At 37.3% G+C, this 18,434-nt stretch overlaps 1 protein-coding gene and 1 long non-coding RNA gene across 5 annotated transcripts; one reads left to right on the top strand and one right to left on the bottom strand.

Moving 5' to 3' along the window:
- Window positions 1-7,412: 7,412 nt before the first annotated feature.
- LOC110775535 (uncharacterized) lies at window positions 7,413-11,031 on the top strand. The gene is made up of 2 exons (XR_002529780.2): window positions 7,413-7,548; window positions 10,843-11,031. It is a non-coding gene; the product is annotated as an uncharacterized lncRNA (long non-coding RNA).
- Window positions 10,996-17,660, bottom strand: LOC110775534 (uncharacterized). 4 transcript variants are annotated; one of them, XM_021980140.2, is made up of 5 exons: window positions 17,283-17,658; window positions 17,093-17,132; window positions 12,718-15,059; window positions 12,388-12,463; window positions 10,996-11,372 (listed from the first exon to the last, which is right to left on the bottom strand). In XM_021980140.2, exons 3-5 carry the CDS (start codon window positions 14,967-14,969, stop codon window positions 11,208-11,210), a joined length of 2,493 nt encoding a protein of 830 aa, XP_021835832.1. In that variant the 5' UTR covers window positions 14,970-15,059; window positions 17,093-17,132; window positions 17,283-17,658; the 3' UTR covers window positions 10,996-11,207. The 4 variants fall into 4 exon arrangements, with proteins under 4 accessions (XP_021835832.1, XP_056698819.1, XP_021835831.1 ...); XM_056842841.1 differs by having other exon boundaries at window positions 17,114-17,132; XM_021980139.2 differs by lacking the exon at window positions 17,093-17,132 and having other exon boundaries at window positions 17,283-17,657.
- Between the last annotated feature and the right edge of the window lie 774 nt (window positions 17,661-18,434).

The following is an 18,434-nucleotide window of genomic DNA, read 5'->3' as shown; positions in this document are numbered from 1 at the left end:
CGATATAAGAAACGTACATTTTAAATTGCTCACTTTCTCTCATTTCCGTGAATCGTTCTTGGATTCACTACCAATCGAGGAAATTCTGTTACCTTTCTAAAAGGATTTATTGCAGTAAAAGATATTTAATTATAAACAATAATTAAAACATACATTGAAGCATGCCAAGTCTAAACATTTATCATGAGTAATAACTTGAAAATTAAAGCAATCATGCAATTTAAACAAGTCATTAGCATTTTATTCGAATTTATTGTTCCGCAGGTGTGAATAAGATGATTCCAAGACCCTAAAACCATTGAAGAATTAAGCACATTTTGTATTTAGACTCAATTCTAAAATCTTTTATGTAAGCAAAAGCCTTTTGCTAATAGTCTAGAAACTACTCTTGGTTGATAGATACATCTAAGAACTTATTAGGTAAACCTATCGATTTGCCACGACATAAAAGGACTTCTTACTTATATCGTTAAGTTTCACCAAAACTAACATGTATTCACAATTATTTGTGTACCTTACCCCTTTAGGATCAATAAGTAACACCTCGCTGAGCGTAAAAATATTACTAGATTGATGTAAAGGTTATCCAAGTAAGTGCTATTTTGGCATGGCACATTTTAACTCAATTTTTAAAGTTTGGAACTTAAGGCTCTTACTATGTTGGTTAGATTTTAAGTGAACTAAAATCCTTAATCATACAACATAATCAAGCCACAATATCATGCATATTTAAGACATATTTAAAAGCAATAAATAACTTAAAGCATGCATAAGATAAATGTGATCTAGTATGGCCCGACTTCATCTTGAAGCTTCAACTTCAAAGTCCGTCTTGAAAATGGATTGAAAACTCCGTCTTGAATTTCACCGTGGGAGGCGCCATTTTCTTCAAATAGGATCAGCTATAATTAAACTAATTACAACTATTTGATGGTACGCAGACCATATTTGAATTGTAAAACAAATTTGGTGCATTAGACCAATTACATTCAAATTAATGGTACGCATACCATATTTTCTATACTATTTGGGCCATACTAGTCACTTCATAACCTGCAAAACAGTACATATACAATATATACCATTCACCCATTCATTATCATGAATGGCCCACATAGCTGGTTAGTAAAACACATTGTATGCATCACATAAATATTTGCAGCAATTAATCAAGGGCACCAATAATCTACCAATTATTCAGTCCTTATTAATTCTAATCGAGTTATTTAACCTTCAAGGATTTGTAGACTTAATCAAGAGTTTATGACTAAAATGCTCCCACTTAAACCAATAACTTTATATGCTTTACTAATTTTAAACATAAAATTGTATTTCTAGTCTAACAGGAAACATACAAGTTTAATTAAAATTTAAAGCTCATATAAAATTATAATCGAATCCATTTATTTAATTTATTTTTCAGTTGAATTAAATAAATTTAAATTAATTCAAGGTTTAATTTTAGTAAAATAATTAGTATAAATTAAAATTTATAATAATTATAATATTCAAAATTAAAATCCGAGAAAACAATTTAAATTATTAATTTTAAAATTAATTAAAATTATTTCCGAACTGAAAATTTAAAATTAAAACGAAACGCATCAATAGTTTGCAAGACGAGGCACTTGGGCTTGCGCCCAAGCCCCATCGAGCTACGAGGCCCATTGCCCCGTGCCATTGATCGTTGCCCATGGCTCGCACAGCGACATCACACACACGCCCCATCGCCACGCACACACGCAGCCTTGAGGGCTACGCTGCGCGCAGCTTGGTGCTGTGTCGTGGCTGCCTACCCTTCGGTAGGCTTGGTGCGTCGTGACGCAGCGCACTGCTGCCCACACGCATCATTCTTAGCGTTGTGTGCCCACTGCCCTCGCCCATCGCCTAGCATGCACGACTAGGCCTAGAGCCTTACATGCCGCATAGCTCGTTGCTCGCTGCATTCGTACTGCACGGGCGACGAGCTCCCTTGCTCGTCGTCGCGTGCCCGCACTATACAACACCCCTTAAGGGTAACACGTAGCTTCCTTTGCTTTGTGCGTGCAATATTTATGAGCGTTTTCATAAAAATTTAAAATTTTTAATTTAAAATTAACGACAAATTATTAAATCATATTAATTTCATAATCTTAGGGCGAAAAATCGAAAATTTATTAATCAATTAATTTCCGATTAACATGGATTCAAATCTAGGTCATAAAAATTTAAAATTTAACATAAATTAACAATTTTTATGGTGGATTTTAATCATGGAAACCTAATTAAATTATTAATTAATTATGAAAAACAAATCAATTCTAAATTATTCGAATTTCAACAAATTAATCATAATTACAAATTAGGTTGTATAATTAACAAGTCTAGGCATTCAAATTTGTTAAACATATACTGTAGGTCAATCAAAAACTCAAGATTTTGAAGGAAATAATGCCCTTGGTCCAAGTATGCATTCTGTGTTAAGTCTAATAAATGCGGTTCAGTATTAATTAACAAGTTAATAATTCAGTGAGATCAAGTGAGCTGAATGCCTAGCTAGAGGCCGCTTCAGTTCAAGTGGAATTAATGATATTAATCCACAGCTTACTCTTGACTGAACCCGTAGGGTCACACAAATAGTACGTAAACGGATCAAGTATTTAATGGCATTAAATACTCCATCTATGGATATTCGGAATCGACGGATCTTGGTTTCAGTGGGAGCTGAGATCGTCACAGGCAAGAAATGAATACTCCGGAAACGATGATATTGCCGGAAACGGAAATATGGATCGTATCGGAAATATAAAATATTATCCAAGTCGTAGATGTTGCCGGAAACGGAAACATGGTACGTATCGGAAAATATTATCGGAAATGGAAATATTGCCGGAATCGGAAATATTGTCAGAATCGGAAATATTATCGGAATCGGAAAATAATTCCGGAAACGGAAATATTAAATATTTGTTCGAAACGGAAATTAATTCCGGAATCGGAAATATTAAATGTTGTTCGTATCGGAAATGAATTCCGGAATCGGGAATTTAATCGGAAGCGTATCGTACGAATTAGCATCGGACGAGGCCCGCTAGACGAAGGCCCAGCACGAAGCCAGGCCATCGCCCAGCGAGCCGCACGCAACGCACGCCTCGACCAGGCCCAGCGCAAGGCCAGGCCCAGCCAAGGGCGCGCGCGCGCACGCAGCACCGCACATGGGCTTTGCGCTTGTCGTGGGCCGCAAGGCCTGCGCGGGTGCACGGCTTGTGCGATGCGTATGCCGGAAATCCTAATTCTATTGGGATTCGTGCGAAGATTAAAATCCTAATCTTATTAGAATTGCTTTGTTATTTAGAGTCCTAATAAAGTTCTAATTGACAAATCCACATCCTAGTAGGATTACAATTCCTTTTCCATACCTCTATAAATAAGGGCCTAGGGGTCATTATTTATACATAAGTTTTCAAGTATTCAAAACTAGGATTTTTAAGCAGAAAAATCAGCCATAACTCTTGCCCATTTTAGCCGAAAATAATAGTACCTTAAGGGCGATTCTAGCTGGTCAATCTTAAGGCGGATCCGGACGTGCTGTGGACTATCTACGGAGGGACGACACTTGGAGTCCTAAAGACTTGTTCTTGTTCGGTTCGGGCGCAGCTAGGGAAGGCACGCAACAAAGAGTATGCATCTAAATTATGCTATATGATTATGTGTAAATAATATGTATTCCTGGCTTAATGGTTTTTTCCGCATGATTTATGAATTGTCATATGTATCATAACCTATCAGATTTATCAACAAGAATCGCAAATATTCAATTTAACATCTTAAATTTAAAAACTTTTGCGTTCGGAAAACTAAAACCTCCTAAAAGTCATAGTTAGGCTTCGAATTTAGGAATTCTGGGTTTGGCGGAAAAATACTGTTTTTGTCAAAATTTTAGAATGCCTTTTACATGCGGAATTGACACAAAAATCACTCGATTTGGATGAGTAACGAAGAAACTGCCGAAAAACTGCGTACGTATAATTAAATAAACGCAATTTGCAATTAATTAACAATTACGAAAATTAATCACCCCTTTTAATTCTTGCAAATTTGTAATATTTAACCATGTTTATGCAATTTAGATTATGAAAATAATAAGGGGCTCGTGATACCACTGTTAGGTTATGATACATATGATATTACATAAATCATGCGGAAACAACCATTAACCCAGGATTACATATTATTTACACATAATCATATAGCATAATTTAGATGCATACTCTTTGTTGCGTGCCCTCCCTAGCTGCGCCCGAACCGAGCAAGAACAAGTCTTTAGGACTCCAAGTGTCGTCCCTCCGTAGATAGTCCACAGCACGTCCGGATCCGCCTTAAGCTTGACCAACTAGAATCGCCCTTAAGGTTCTAAGAATTTCGGCTAAATAGGTTGCAAGTGTTTGGCTGATTTTTGCTTCAAAATCTTACCTTTGAATACTTCAATGTTCTGTATAAATTTGTGATCCTAGGCCCCTATTTATAGAGTTATGGAAAAGGACTTATAATCCTATTAGAATACTAATTTAGTTTAATTAGAATCCTGCTAGGACTCTATTAAATAAACTTTATCTATTAGGATTAGAATTTAATCATATGTCGAATCCCGATAGCTTTAGGATTCGTATAGCACGCACACGAGCATCGCACGAGTACCGTACACCCGCGCGTAGGCCTTGCGGCCCACGTTGAGCGCACAGCGCCTCGGCCCAGCTCGCTGCCTGTGATCCGCGCGCGCGCCCAAGGCCTTGGCTGGGCCTGGCCTTGCGCTGGGCCTGGTCGAGGCTTGGCGTGTGGTTTGTTGCGCTTGGCTTGCTGGGCGAAGGCCTGGCTTCGTGCTGGGCCTTCGTCTAGCGAGCCTCGTCCGATGCTAATTCGTACAATACGCTTCCGATTAAATTCCCGATTCCGGAATTCATTTCCGATACGAACAATATTTAATATTTCCGATTCCGGAATTAATTTCCGTTTCGAACAAATATTAAATATTTCCGTTTCCGGAACTTTTTTCCGATTTCGATAATATTTCCCATTCTAACAATATTTCCGTTTCCGGCAATATTTCCGATTCCGGCAATATTTCCATTTCCAATAATATTTTCCGATACGTACCATGTTTCCGTTTCCGGCAACATCTACGACTTGGATAATATTTATATTTCCGATACGATCCATATTTCCGTTTCCGGCAATATCATCGTTTCCGGAGTATTCATTTCTTGCCTTTGACGATCTCAGCTCCCACTGAAACCAAGATCCGTCGATACCGAATATCCATAGATGGAGTATTTAGTGCCATTAAATACTTGATCCGTTTACGTACTTTTTGTGTGACCCTACGGGTTCAGTCAAGAGTAAGCTGTGGATTAATATCATTAATTCCACTTGAACTGAAGCGGTCTCTAGCTAGGCATGCAGCTCACTTGATCTCACTGAATTATTAACTTGTTAATTAATAATGAACCGCATTTATTAGACTTATCATTAAATGCATACTTGGACCAAGGGCATTATTTCCTTCAGTTTATTACAACTATTGGAACACAAATTTGGTTATATCTATTTGTTCTATAGGTTGTGTAAAAAACCACTACATCTGCATAAATACCATAGTCTTCGATCATCATAGAGTCCCTCCAAAATAAGCTCCTCAATTTGCCATTTTTCATCCAACACTAGAGGAAAAATCCTTATAGGTTGCTCATCAAAGGTTGCTCTTATCAAACAAGTGCAACCTTTAAAAACAAAAAAATTTTAAAAAAAAATTAAATATACTGAAAAATCTTCCCTTCAATATACAAGCGCATCCTTTACTGGGAACAAAAAAAAAATCGACAATTACTGCTCACAGCTCTCAGCTCCCTGCAAACCATCTCCCTACACAGGTGACCGGCGAAGCCACCGGCTCTCTCCTCCTTTTCTTGTTCTTTGCTTTAATTTGGTGTTTATTTTCGTTAATTTTCTTAATCTGTTCTATTCAATTGATATGAAAGTCTCAGACTTTTTGTTGTTAGGTTTTAGTTCTGCACAAATGTCGCGTGTAGACGTGGAAACTTGGATCCACGGGTGACTGAGCTAGAGCTTGAAGAAGAGTTTTGTGTTTTCGGAGTTATTCGAAGGTCAGGCTTCCTCAATTGAATCTTTGTTTGAAATTGGATGCTCAATTTGTGCTGGTTTCTTCCTTTTTCTGGTTACTTTCGTTTTGATGAAGCTTGCGTAAAGTAGGATGCTCAATTTCTTTGTATGTTTCTGTAGAATAATCTACAAAAGCCCCAGCCAACATGGCCAATACAGAAGCTAGCAAGGTGACTTTATCCCATAGCAGGTCACATGGAAAAACGGTGAAATCGATTCTGCTCTAGCCAAGTCTGATTCCTCATCTTGTTGTTTGTATTGCTATAATATGCTAAAATCTGCTTTTTAATTTAGAAGGCCAGCCTTCATTACCGAACACATACATTTCTCATAACAATCGTAATTTACATCCGTTTACTTCTCTGTTCTTTTAGTCAGTGGATGTTACAACGCTCTAATCATGAGACCTAATAACTCAATTTCGATATCTTTGTTCTTCTCTCAATAAGAGTGCCTAGTTCAGGGGATTCCACACTATTTTACATTCTCTCACATTTTGATTATAAGCTAAAACTACAAAACATTGACCTGCAAAGATTTGACAAAAACACTAATCAAGAACCTCAAAAAAAGGCATAACTACCTAGAAAAACTCCAATTCATTAGACCATGTGTTCATCAGGCAACGAATCCTAACCCTTAACAATTGTCACTAAGAACTCACTTGACTTGGGACTAGCCAAAATCACTGAAATCAACAATTCACAAAATCACACAACACTAGGTTGAGTATTTTCAAATGACCATGATAAAACCCCAAAATTACAAGCAACAACAAGTACTGTTGGATACTTTAATATGAATTTACTTGGAATTTTTCATTTACTGAATCATCCTTCACTTGTTCCAATGTGCAGGATTTGAGAGCAATATTGGACGGTGGCCATGATTTGCCTTTCCCTGATGGACTTGTCATCAATGGCCGCGGATCAAATGGAAATACTTTTACTGTGGATCAAGGTATTTTATTAATTAGGAGACTAGTCTTGTTGAATTTCTAAGCTTATACGAGTACTAATTGGTGGGGTGATTTGTTTTTGGTACCGGCAAAACATACAGATTCAGGATATCAAATGTTGGGATAGCAACATCAATAAATTTTAGAATCCAGGGACACCAACTGATTCTAGTGGAGACAGAGGGAGATCACACTCTTCAAAATACCTATTCATCTCTTGATGGTCATTTGGGACAATCATACTCACTACTTGTTACAATGGATCAAACTCCACAGGATTACTATGTCGTTGTCTTAACCCGTTTCACCTCTCAAGTACATACTACCACCTCCACTCTCCACTATAGCAAGTCAGGAGTTGCTGTTACCGGTCTTCCTCCTGGTGGACCCACAACTGAAATTGATTGGTCTCTTAATCAGGCTAGATCGATCAGGTAATTAATTCTCATTCAGTTTCTTTTGCATTTTCACAAATTTTTCTGACAATTATTTAAGCAACAACAAGTATTGTTGTCTTCAATTCAAGGTTAAGATCACTAAAATCAACAATTCTCAAAATCACACAAAACAATCCACTTCAATACGCAATTAAATAATCAAACACTTTGAATAATATCATAGCATAAAAAGTAATCTTGAGAATAGGCCAGTGAATTTAGCAGGTATAAATTGAATACAATTCCAGCCCAGAATTGTCTACACCACATGAACAATTATATCAAACAAATATCGTATACCTAAAAACAATAATTAAAAACTACCCAGATGAAAAACCCAACCAGATTAAGTTCATGACACTCTTTGCAATGTAATTCAGCGAATTAGGCATGAAATTCAACCAAAATAGCAAACCCTAAGTAAGGCTTGAGTTTAAACGATTACCGTTTGAGTGATGTTCGATCCGTCTCCCTCCTTTGCCGCCTTGTTTCCTATGTCGCCTGCCTTCAAATTCCTTACTTTCTGTTCTTTCGAGAGTTGAGTGATGACCTAGCTAATAGAATTGGGGGAAAAGAAAACTGGGAATGGGTTTTTCTTTCGTTTGTTTTTCTTTCGTTTGTCTGAAATACATTTGATTTATTTTCTTTTTTTTAATTCTAATGTTCTAGAAGGGGTGAGGCAAAAAAACGAGTTTGCGGTATCAACGAGGAGGGAAGTCGTGTAAGTTGGGCGCCAATATTTTCACAGAAGCCGTTGCAAGGCCCTTGCATTATCTATATCTAATGCAACGGCTTATCTGAACCCGTTGCATTAGATTAGCTAATGCAACGGCTAGTTAAAAGCCGTTGCATTAGCTCACTCTATTGCAACGGTATGAAGCTAGCCGTTGCATTAGCCCCTTTTTAACCGTCGCATTATTTCAAAAATGTAGTAGTGAGCTAGGCGTCCTGGCTGGGAACTGGGAGTCCTGTCGGGGAGCTAGGCGTCCTGTCTGGGAGCTAGGAGTCCTGACTGGGAGCTAGGCGTCCTGACTGTGAGCTGGGCGTCCTGACTGGGAACTGGGAGCTAGGCGTCCTGACTGGGTGTTAGGCGTCCTGACTGGGTGCTAGGCGTCCTGTCGGGGAGCCAGGCGTCCTGACTGATAGCTAGGCGTCCTGACTGGGAGCTAAGCGTCCTGACTGGGAGCAAGGCATCCTGACTGGGAGCTAGGCGTCCTGTGGGCTTGCTGACGTGTCGAAGGGAACTCCGACTTCTTTCGTTAGAGAGGATGTCTCTATGTTGGTGGTAGGTTGTCTTCCTCCTGCGCCTTCCTGCAAAACAAGAATAGTGATGACCGAGAGATAGGCGTCCTGACTGGAAGCTAGGCGTCCTGACTGGGAGCTAGGCGTCCTGTCGGGGAGCTAGGCGTCCTTACTGGGAGCTAGGCGTCCTGGCTGGGAGCAAGGCGTCCTGACTGGGAGCTAGGCGTCCTGTGGGCTTGCTGATGCGTCGAAGGGCACTCCGGCTTCTTTCCTTAGAGAGGATGTCTCTATGTTAGTGGTAGGTCGTCTTCCTCCTGCGCCTTCCTGCAAAACAAGAATAGTGCTGACCGGGAGCTAGGCGTCCTGATTGGAAGCTAGGAGTCCTGACTGGGAGCTAGGAGTCCTGGGAGCTTGCTGACGCGTCGAAGGGAACTTCGGCTTCTTTCCTTAGATTGCAGTTCTGCCATGATACTATACCTCCCCACAGACGGCGCCAAATGTTGTTGGATCTTTTGTGGTGATGACGTGTCACGCGTTCCTCGGAGGTATCAAGTATGCGCTGGCACGATCTTCCTGCAACCTGCAAAACAAGAATATTCCCGTAGGAATATTCCCTCCGATGCCTAAGTAAGTATTGGTTAGAGAGAGAAGTAATTTGTAGAGAGAAGGCAGAGCAAAGATCGTTTTAGGTTGGTGGGAATGAATAGAATGCCCCTTTTACCTTGGGAATTGGACAATATATAGGGCTAGGGTTTTCGGGAAGTGTCCAAAAACCCTAGCTATATGACTGGCTGACCTTTAAAGATGAAGACATGTGTCCTTATCTGGTATGTTTTGAAATAAATGGCTTTAAGGTGCCTTTTTAGGACTGGGCCTGTCAAACAAGTTGGGCCTTTGTGTTTAAACAACAAGTAGAGATACATTCGAGCATCTTGCATATCTGTTGGGGCAAGTTTGGAGATGCCACTTGTCATTATGTGAGAGGTCCATGGTGGATTCCAACGAAGCCACGCTGTTTGAGCATTTATGGAGGACATGTGTCAAGCTATCATTGGGACACGATGTCCAGCTATTTTTTGCCACATCAGGACTAGCCTTTACGCATAAAAACCTAACTTCTACACACAAAACTATAACACCAGGAACTTTAATAATACCAGGTTAATAATCTAAGCAAACAATATAGGCAAACCAACACTTCTATGTAACTTTTACTTTGTCACACTTAACTTTTACTACGAAATCTGTAATTTGAACTTGGAGAACTGTAACTTTTACAAACGCATAATCTAAACCAATAGTACAGCGAAACCAACATCTTTACATGTACAACTGTAACTTTTCAAACGCATAAATAACTTACCAACGCATAACTTTTTATTCTTTGCAATAACATAATGATTTATTTAACTATGATGTTGCATATAATAAGTTTTACACTAATAAAGCTAACTACACAACCTGTTTATTCTAACTTCTATTTACTTGTAGTTCAAAATCATAATACAATAGAAGTGATCAAAATCCAGGACGGCCCGAGCTTTAACACAAAAATTATGCCCAAACCCCTAAATTTGGTGAGGGTTTTGCGGCCCGAAACGGGCTTTTCGGGTCGGGCTTGCGTTTTGTCTAAAAATGCATATTTTAGGGTGCCCAAAACCACAATTTTTAGGGTTGGGCCAGCGGGTCTGGCTATAGTTGATCAGGTCTATAATACAACCTTAATTTCTTTTCTTTTTTTGAGTAAATCACAATTACAGAAGCTTAAAATTCAGAAGGAATTTCTTATTCTACAGCTTCGATTTCATTATTTAAATCTTCTCCCCATTCCTCTGCCAAAGCATTGTTTTCCATACAGGCATATCAGCTGCAATTGTCAATTGTATGTTTTGCGTTGATTGAATAACGCTTCTAATTAGGTTTTCCATCGTAAATTCGTTCGCAAATTCGATAGCAAATTCTGCATTTTCGTGTTTTTTTTTTTCTCTTTCTCTCTCCTCTATTTTTTCGTTTCTTTTTTATTTTCTCTCTCCTCTAATTATTTGGCAGGTAACCTTGAAATTGCGTGATGGAATTCCACTGATTACGCGGCTGTCTTTAGGTTTCACACGTGTGAAATTATGGTATACATTAATGTTGTGCGCAAGACCGGTTGTATATGTAGATACATGGGTGTACAATAAACATGTAGCACAACGAGAGTAATGAAGAGTTATCAACAAATATAACATTTATAGATTCCAGCATTCCCGAGTGCAATACAGATTATATCCATCTCAATCATAGTTAAAGAAAAAGACCAATCAAGTCCATTTAGTCACTTACCATGTGTATCTATAACAAAATTTTGTGAAGTAACCCTGAAAGTCCGACTCCTATTAAAAGTGGGCACGCTGCTGTATAAAATACTTGTATTAGTTGGCACCAAAATTTGCATTTCCCTTACTCTTTATGTTCCTCCACTTGTCCTTAAGATCAGCTGGAATGCGGGTCCCATCAAAAATATGACGTCCAAATTCCAATATTTTAATCCACGGGGTATTCTTGTTAGCCGTTAATGAAAACTTCTGCACGCCTTCCTGCAAGTAAATATGTATATATGACATATTTTTCTCTCCTACTTTATTTGCGTGGAACAATTCAAGTATTTTGTTGATATATTCATCCCTTTCTGCCCTTTACTACAATTTTTACTGAAATCTAAGAACAAAATTATGTAACAGCTCAAAAGAAAAAAAGCTAGTTGGCAAAGCATGATATATGTATTATACTACACAATCAATATCCTTCAGGATTCTTTGCTGCAAACAAAAGAAAAAAAGTCATATTGATATACATTGTAGAACTATAGAACAGGCGGAATTCTAAACTCTAATTTGAATTCCGTTTTAATATTGATGATACTGTTCTGACACGTGGTGTGGGTAGTGTGGGTGTGTTACTACTGAACCTATTTAAACATCTTACAGCCTCCTTGTTTTTGTTAAACACTAAATGAAGACGCAGCTCCACAAACGCAACCATAATCATAAAGGCCGTTTTTATTTTCTCTGTTTCTGTTTAAATAGGTCAACAAAAACACCTTTGCACTACTTTATTCCATGTTTACTATCAAGTTTTCACCTCAGCTAATCCCTTAACAATCCTAAATATCCTCGTGAAGAGTGTATATGATGAACTGCCTTACTAATTACTGGTGTGGAGGGCTGGAGGCTACTATACAAGAGGATAAATTTCTTTAAATTACAACAATTAATGATACCAGGATGTTAAATAAACAGGCTATATGAGGGTAAGACCTTAATTTAAGTGTTCTGTCATTAAGAAAACTTAGTTTGAATATGATGAAGCCTGGAGTTTACTGAATTTCCTTCGTTCTCCATTTTATTACCGGAAGAAATTCAATTCCTTCTAAATACAAGAACTGATCAAATAAGGATGTTAAAATCATATGATGAGCTCATTCAATTTGGGACAATAGAAATTAGGACATGCATTAATGTGCTCTTATCCGCCAGGAAACCTAGTTTTACTACATAACATAGTAACACACTCTTTATCTTAAAATTTGGAATGGTTAAATGAGACCCGTACCTTTAGCATTTCTTCTTCTTGTGCTGTCCATGGTAGTTTCCTACGTCTCTCAGCAAGCAAAACAGTTGACCTCTGGCTGCAAATAAACTGCAAAACCTTAAGCTTATCGCAATTCTTTAATTGGAAACATTTAATGTAAGTATGTAACTTAGAAAATAGGAAGAACTTCATCCACAATTTAACCTACTTTCAACCTAGGATAAAGCGTGCTTCAAAATATAATTTTATTGCACTACTAAAAAATATAGGAAAGGAGAAAAATGAAGAGTATGAATGTAGCTATATAAAAAGCTTAAAAGTAATATGAACAAGTTATCTCACATTACTCACATTTGTTTTATGGATTCCACTTTGTATCTGGATTCACCATGCGTAGGAAGCTCATGTTCTTTAACTTCATTATCAGAATTTTCAGAAAAATTCCCATGCACATTGTTCTTCAAGTTCGTTTTCATTTTCTTTTTCCGAGCGGCATGATTTCCATGCCCCAAGTAATTAGTATTAGATGACTCATCGGCAGAGCTAAATTCTTCACATGACACAGGTACCTTTTCGTTCCTTGTTTTCCCTTCTTCTGTCCTTCCACAATGAGATGAAGTATAATTTTCTGTATCAGATTCTTCAACCATCACCTTTATGTCATCATCCCTGGAGCTTCGTAGGTTGGTCGGTGTCTGCTTTATTTCTGCCACTGCACCATGATATCCTTTGAATGTCTTTTTAGTTACCAAATGTTTCCTTGTCAAATTCCCTAATTCATGTTTCACTTCTGCATTGTTTTCACTTGGACGATGGACATCTTGTAGTGCTTTTCGCTGGGTTTTTATTCCACCTGCACTTCCATAGCAATCTTTTCCAATTTCAGCAGTTTGATCAGCGTTCTCTGAATTCTTAACCATTTTATCCTCCAATACACTATCCTTTACCTCCTCCAATTCCTCAGTTATTGCTGCTATATCTTCCTTTGTCAAGCAAACACAACCCTCTTGAGACTCTTCCTGTGTCTGCTCTTTTTCTACTTGTCCATTGTAATGTTGCTCCACTGGCTTTGAAGTTTCCTTATTCTCTTTGATTGGACTTCCTGATTTTTCAGGTTTTACTGGCTCATTACCCTTCTTTGTAGAATAGGACGGCTTAATTGGTGATTTGAAGTTTGTTTGCCCCTCATCAGTCCTTCGACGCTGATATTTTCCAACTCCAACATATTGATTTGGGTTCCCTGAATTTACCATCATTTGTCTTACAACAGAGTAACCATCTTGATATGCACTGTCATTTATCCCATCACATTTTCCCTTTATCACAACAGAACTGTCCTCTTTTATACAGCAGACAGAGGTTTCTTCAGGCTCTTTCTGTGTCTGGACTTTTTCCACCAATCTATCATCATATCTTTCCATTGTCTGTTTGATTTTTAGATGATTTATAGTCGAATTTCCTAATCCTCCTTGAGGTAATGATTGACTGTCATTCCTTGTAGAATGGACAGCATCATTTACCTTCCTTTCTCCTTTATCTGTCCTTCCAATTAAATCTTCTACAGTTTCTTCAGGTCGGTCGAAATTCTCAACTACTCGAGTTCTTACAGAACAGTCATCTTGGAATGAACAATCAGTTCCCATGAATAAATTCTCAGTTATCTCTAATGTATTTGTTATTGCCAAACATCGAGGGGTTTCTTGAAACTCTGTCTGAGTCTGCTCCCTTTCTTCCCCTGAATTAAAACATCCTTCCACTGTCTTTGTAGTTTCCTCAAGCTCATTAGTTAAATTTCTTGACTTTTGTGCCAGAAAAACAGTATCCTCCCTTGTAGAACAGACAGCACTGTTTGCTAATTTGACCAGTAGTTTCTCTTCATCTTCGATTCGACAGTCTCCAATTTCATGAGGCGGTCCAGCATTTTCTAATTTCTTCTTTATTTTCATTTTCATAAAATGATCATCACACAACATTCTATCACTTTTGTTGCTTGATTTTTCATGATTCTCTATTGTGCTGTCCGCTTTTGTCAAGCAGGCTTGTGTCTGTACCTCTTCTAGCCTCCCACACTTGTATTTTTCGACTTCTTTTACAGAGACATGACAATATTTGGTCAAATTTCCATCATCTTTGGCAGCAGACCCCTTACTCAAACAGTGACCTCTTCTTGGCCCTGCTTGCTGTTGATTACCAAAAACTGTGTCACGCAAGTGGCTATCATCGTGGTGACCACCTTCAACCTGCATAGGTTGATGAAGTCCATTAAAATCTACCTTAGCATCATCCCTTTTCTTAATATTTGTTGGTACATCTGGTTCTTTCCTCTTCAAACTTTTAAAATGGCCAGCGTCATTCTTAGTCCTCATATCCATAAAACTGACAAGAGCCCTGTTGGCCAACAATGCATTTGCCTTTGCTTGGTTACATTCAACAAGTGATTTTTTATATAAACAATATGGGCAGTAGAAGCTCCCTGTGTCATCAAAGCGAGCAGCAAAGGACATGCAGCTCTCATGAACAGCGATTGGACAGTCCCAATTGTTGCAAACCAAGGTATCACCCCGTTTGTGGCATTTTAAGCAAGATATTTTCTGGCTCTTCATTTTCAGAAAAAAAAAATGGTGCTTTTCTTTCGACCCTTGACCAAAGCCTCATGCCCGGGCAGTCATTTGTTCGCTTCCTCACATCAATCCCTAAAATGTACGAGGAAATTGAAAATTAGCTCGGAAACGTTGAGGTAGTAAAGGTTTAACTCAATTGCACAAGAGCATATCTACACAATTCAGTTAAAGAAATTTGAACATGGGAGCAGTTTAAGACATAGTTTTCCTTTTCTAAAAAATTCAGTTAAAGAAATTTGAACATGGGAGCAGTTTAAGACATATAGTTTGTTCTATTGTGGATATTCAAGATGGTTTAATCAAAATCAAAGGTATACAAGAAGCTTAAGGCTTTAGCATAAAGTTGTCAAGAGAGGGTAAAAAGCATATTCAGTGACAGAGTAGGTTCATTTCTACTCATGAAGTCAGAAGTCATGAGTCATTTTCAGCTTCAGGAGGGATGACACCATGATCACCTTCCTTGCATTTTGAGGTGGCTTCATCCATTTGTAATTGATCGAGCTTTGTTTCTAGAGGGGGGACTTGTTAACGAATTTATTGTATGCACAAGCATGATCAAGTATGCTAGCTCTCGAAGAAAATAAAGGATGACAATTTTTTTAAGGTGGAAGCTAACAACCTAATGTTCGCCATGAAACCTAAATATTCCTGTATTTCATGATATAAAAAGGGAATAATCAAACCTTATAGGCTTATACGTAGGCCTCTGTTCCTCCATCACAAATTTACTCCAATAATCTAATACTAATATAAGCAGGCCACCATATCTCTCCTTCACCTTGACATATATTCAAGAAGATCCTTATATTGAAAAGTTTGCAATACCTTTGGATGGAGACAACTATGAAGAAAAATGATGCCTAGGCAAGACTTAAACAGATCAATGAAAGAAAATGGCAAATCAAGTGACCAACGACGCTATATCTTACAGAGCGCTAAAAGACAATCCTAAAATAAACTCCCCAAAGGAGCACCAAACCCAAGCAAGATAAGCGTTTATGTCCAAACAGTCTCAGTGTACTTCAGTTTCTGAAAATTCAGTTTTTCCTATCTAGACACGAAAAAGTCTTAATCTATACTAGGTATACCATTGAAATGGTATACTAATATTCTGCATTTTTATTTACTACCAAACCACATAGTTTGGTACAAGAAAAATAGTTGTATTTTCTCATGTGATACCAAATAACATAGTTTGGTAACGTGGTTTCATTTTTTTTGGTTCTAAACAACATAGTTTGGTACTAACAAGTCAAAGATAAATGTTATTTTTCGTGGGTCAGACTTAATTTATTACATGAACTTACCATTTAGCCCTTAATATACCAAATGAAGTTACTGTTTTACCCTTAGTATACCATTTTAATGGTATACCCAGTATAGATTCAGAAAACTCATCTAGACACACCACCTAACAATCTAATGGTTGAATACCAGCTTTTTCCAGTACACTAGGTAATGTTATAGGTCTGCATGTACTTAGTTTTCAGTTCAATGAAATTAATCCGGAAATTCTGCGTTCCAGCTAATGTTATAGGAAAGTGATTATTGCTAAAGAATCAGGACGTTCTACCACGTGAACAAGAAACATCAAGTGGTACAAACTTTAGTGAGTTTCTGTCTTTCTAGTTCTCATATTCTTGTTTCTTAATCCAATTCTAGGCTTGTCCGAGCTAATCTCTAGTAATTATAAAATAAATCTAAAATGAAATTCAATCAAAAAAAACAACTAATCTAATATAAAATATAGCAGTTAGTATATATACGAGTTTTATTTTAACTTAACAATTTAGTAGAATACGTACATCGCACGGGCTAAAATCTAGTATTATGTATTCTAAGTAGTCATAGTTCATCATCGATGTCTTTAGATTCATACAATAGATTAAAACAAGGGCAATTTAGAAAAATAATTTTTTTAATAATATTAAGTTGTTCTTTACATTTAGGAAAAATTCCACCAGCATTTAGGACCCACCTTTCAAATTCAGTTCATCAAAAAATTAGTTAACTGTCATTCTATCAGGAAACGACTTTAGCTCGAATGCTAATCTAACATATTTCAGATTTGATTTGCAAATTCATCCTCTGTAAACTAAACTTACAGGCTGCCTCAAAAAACTTACAGGCCAACAATTTCGTCCCCTAAAAATCGAAAAAAAAAAAAAACAGGAAAAGTCAGAAATTGAAAAATAAACAATCACTACAAAATTGCGAACGAGAATTTCAATGTTCGGGGATAATAAACTGATGGAATAAACTATGTTAATTAACAAAATTGATCGAAATATTTACCTCTGAGAAATGGTGATCCTGAGGATAATCGAGATAGAATTCGATGTTCTGACTTCTGAGCATCAAACAAGGAAATAGCGAGTGAAGATAATCAATGAAAATAACTCATGACGATGAATTTTAAAGCGTCGTATTCAAGATTGAGGAGAGAACAAATGGTCAGAAGTAAAGCGTCGTAGGCGGTGGAGATTGCGGTGGCAGTGGTGGTGATTGAGGTGGCAACGGTGGAAATGGCGGTGGCAGTGGTAATGGCAGTGTTGAATGGCGAGGCCGAGTTATAGAAAAGCGAGTGAACTTCGGCTTTTTTTTTATCGAGAGGGGTTTGGGAATTGAGCAAAGAGTAGTCTGAGACGACGACAACTGAACCGGAAATAATATATTGGATGATTTTTTTATTAAACCGGTCGGCTTTTTTTAACCCAACTCTAATTTGAAGTGTACTTGAGAAGATATTGGATGATTTAAGCCGGATAACCTGGTTTATTATCATCTACTAGTCTTATATGCACACATCGCGTGCGAGTATTAAAAAAACTAAAAATCTATTACTTTTATTACTATATACTAAGATAGACACCAGGAATGATACGTGTCAATTCCTGGTGCGATTTTTTCCCGCCAAAAACCACTTTCCCACAAAAAAGTGTATCTGTTTTATTTTATTTTTATTCTCTACCTTTTTTATAAACTACTCCTTATTTATTTATGTATGGAAACAAATTTTTGTTTATAAATTATGGCAATAATAGACACGACGTAATAATAATTATTATAAGTTGGTAATATTTTAGTCAAATCGCTATATTAATAATGGAAAATATATCACTCGATATTTTGGTCAAACTTTCATATTAGCATTTTAAATATGCATATTAGATGAATAAATTTAAACGAGTATGTTAAAAATGTTATAACTAAGCAAAAAATATCAAAATCCGTGCGTGCACGGGATCTAATCTAGTTGTGCTATTATATATATCACCACAAATTTTAAGCAATAAAAAGTATTACTAAAGTTCATCTTACAAAAGTTATGCATCATACAGATAAAGAATTAGTAAGTTCTTAATTGGATTCACATAAAAATAGGTGTTATAAATGTTGAAAGAAACATTTCTATTTGATTATCCGTTAGAAATACAATCATATAAG

The sequence above is a fragment of the Spinacia oleracea genome, chromosome 4 (assembly GCF_020520425.1).
Source record: "Spinacia oleracea cultivar Varoflay chromosome 4, BTI_SOV_V1, whole genome shotgun sequence".
NCBI lineage: Eukaryota > Viridiplantae > Streptophyta > Magnoliopsida > Caryophyllales > Amaranthaceae > Spinacia > Spinacia oleracea.
This window is presented reverse-complemented; position numbering and strand designations above follow the sequence as displayed.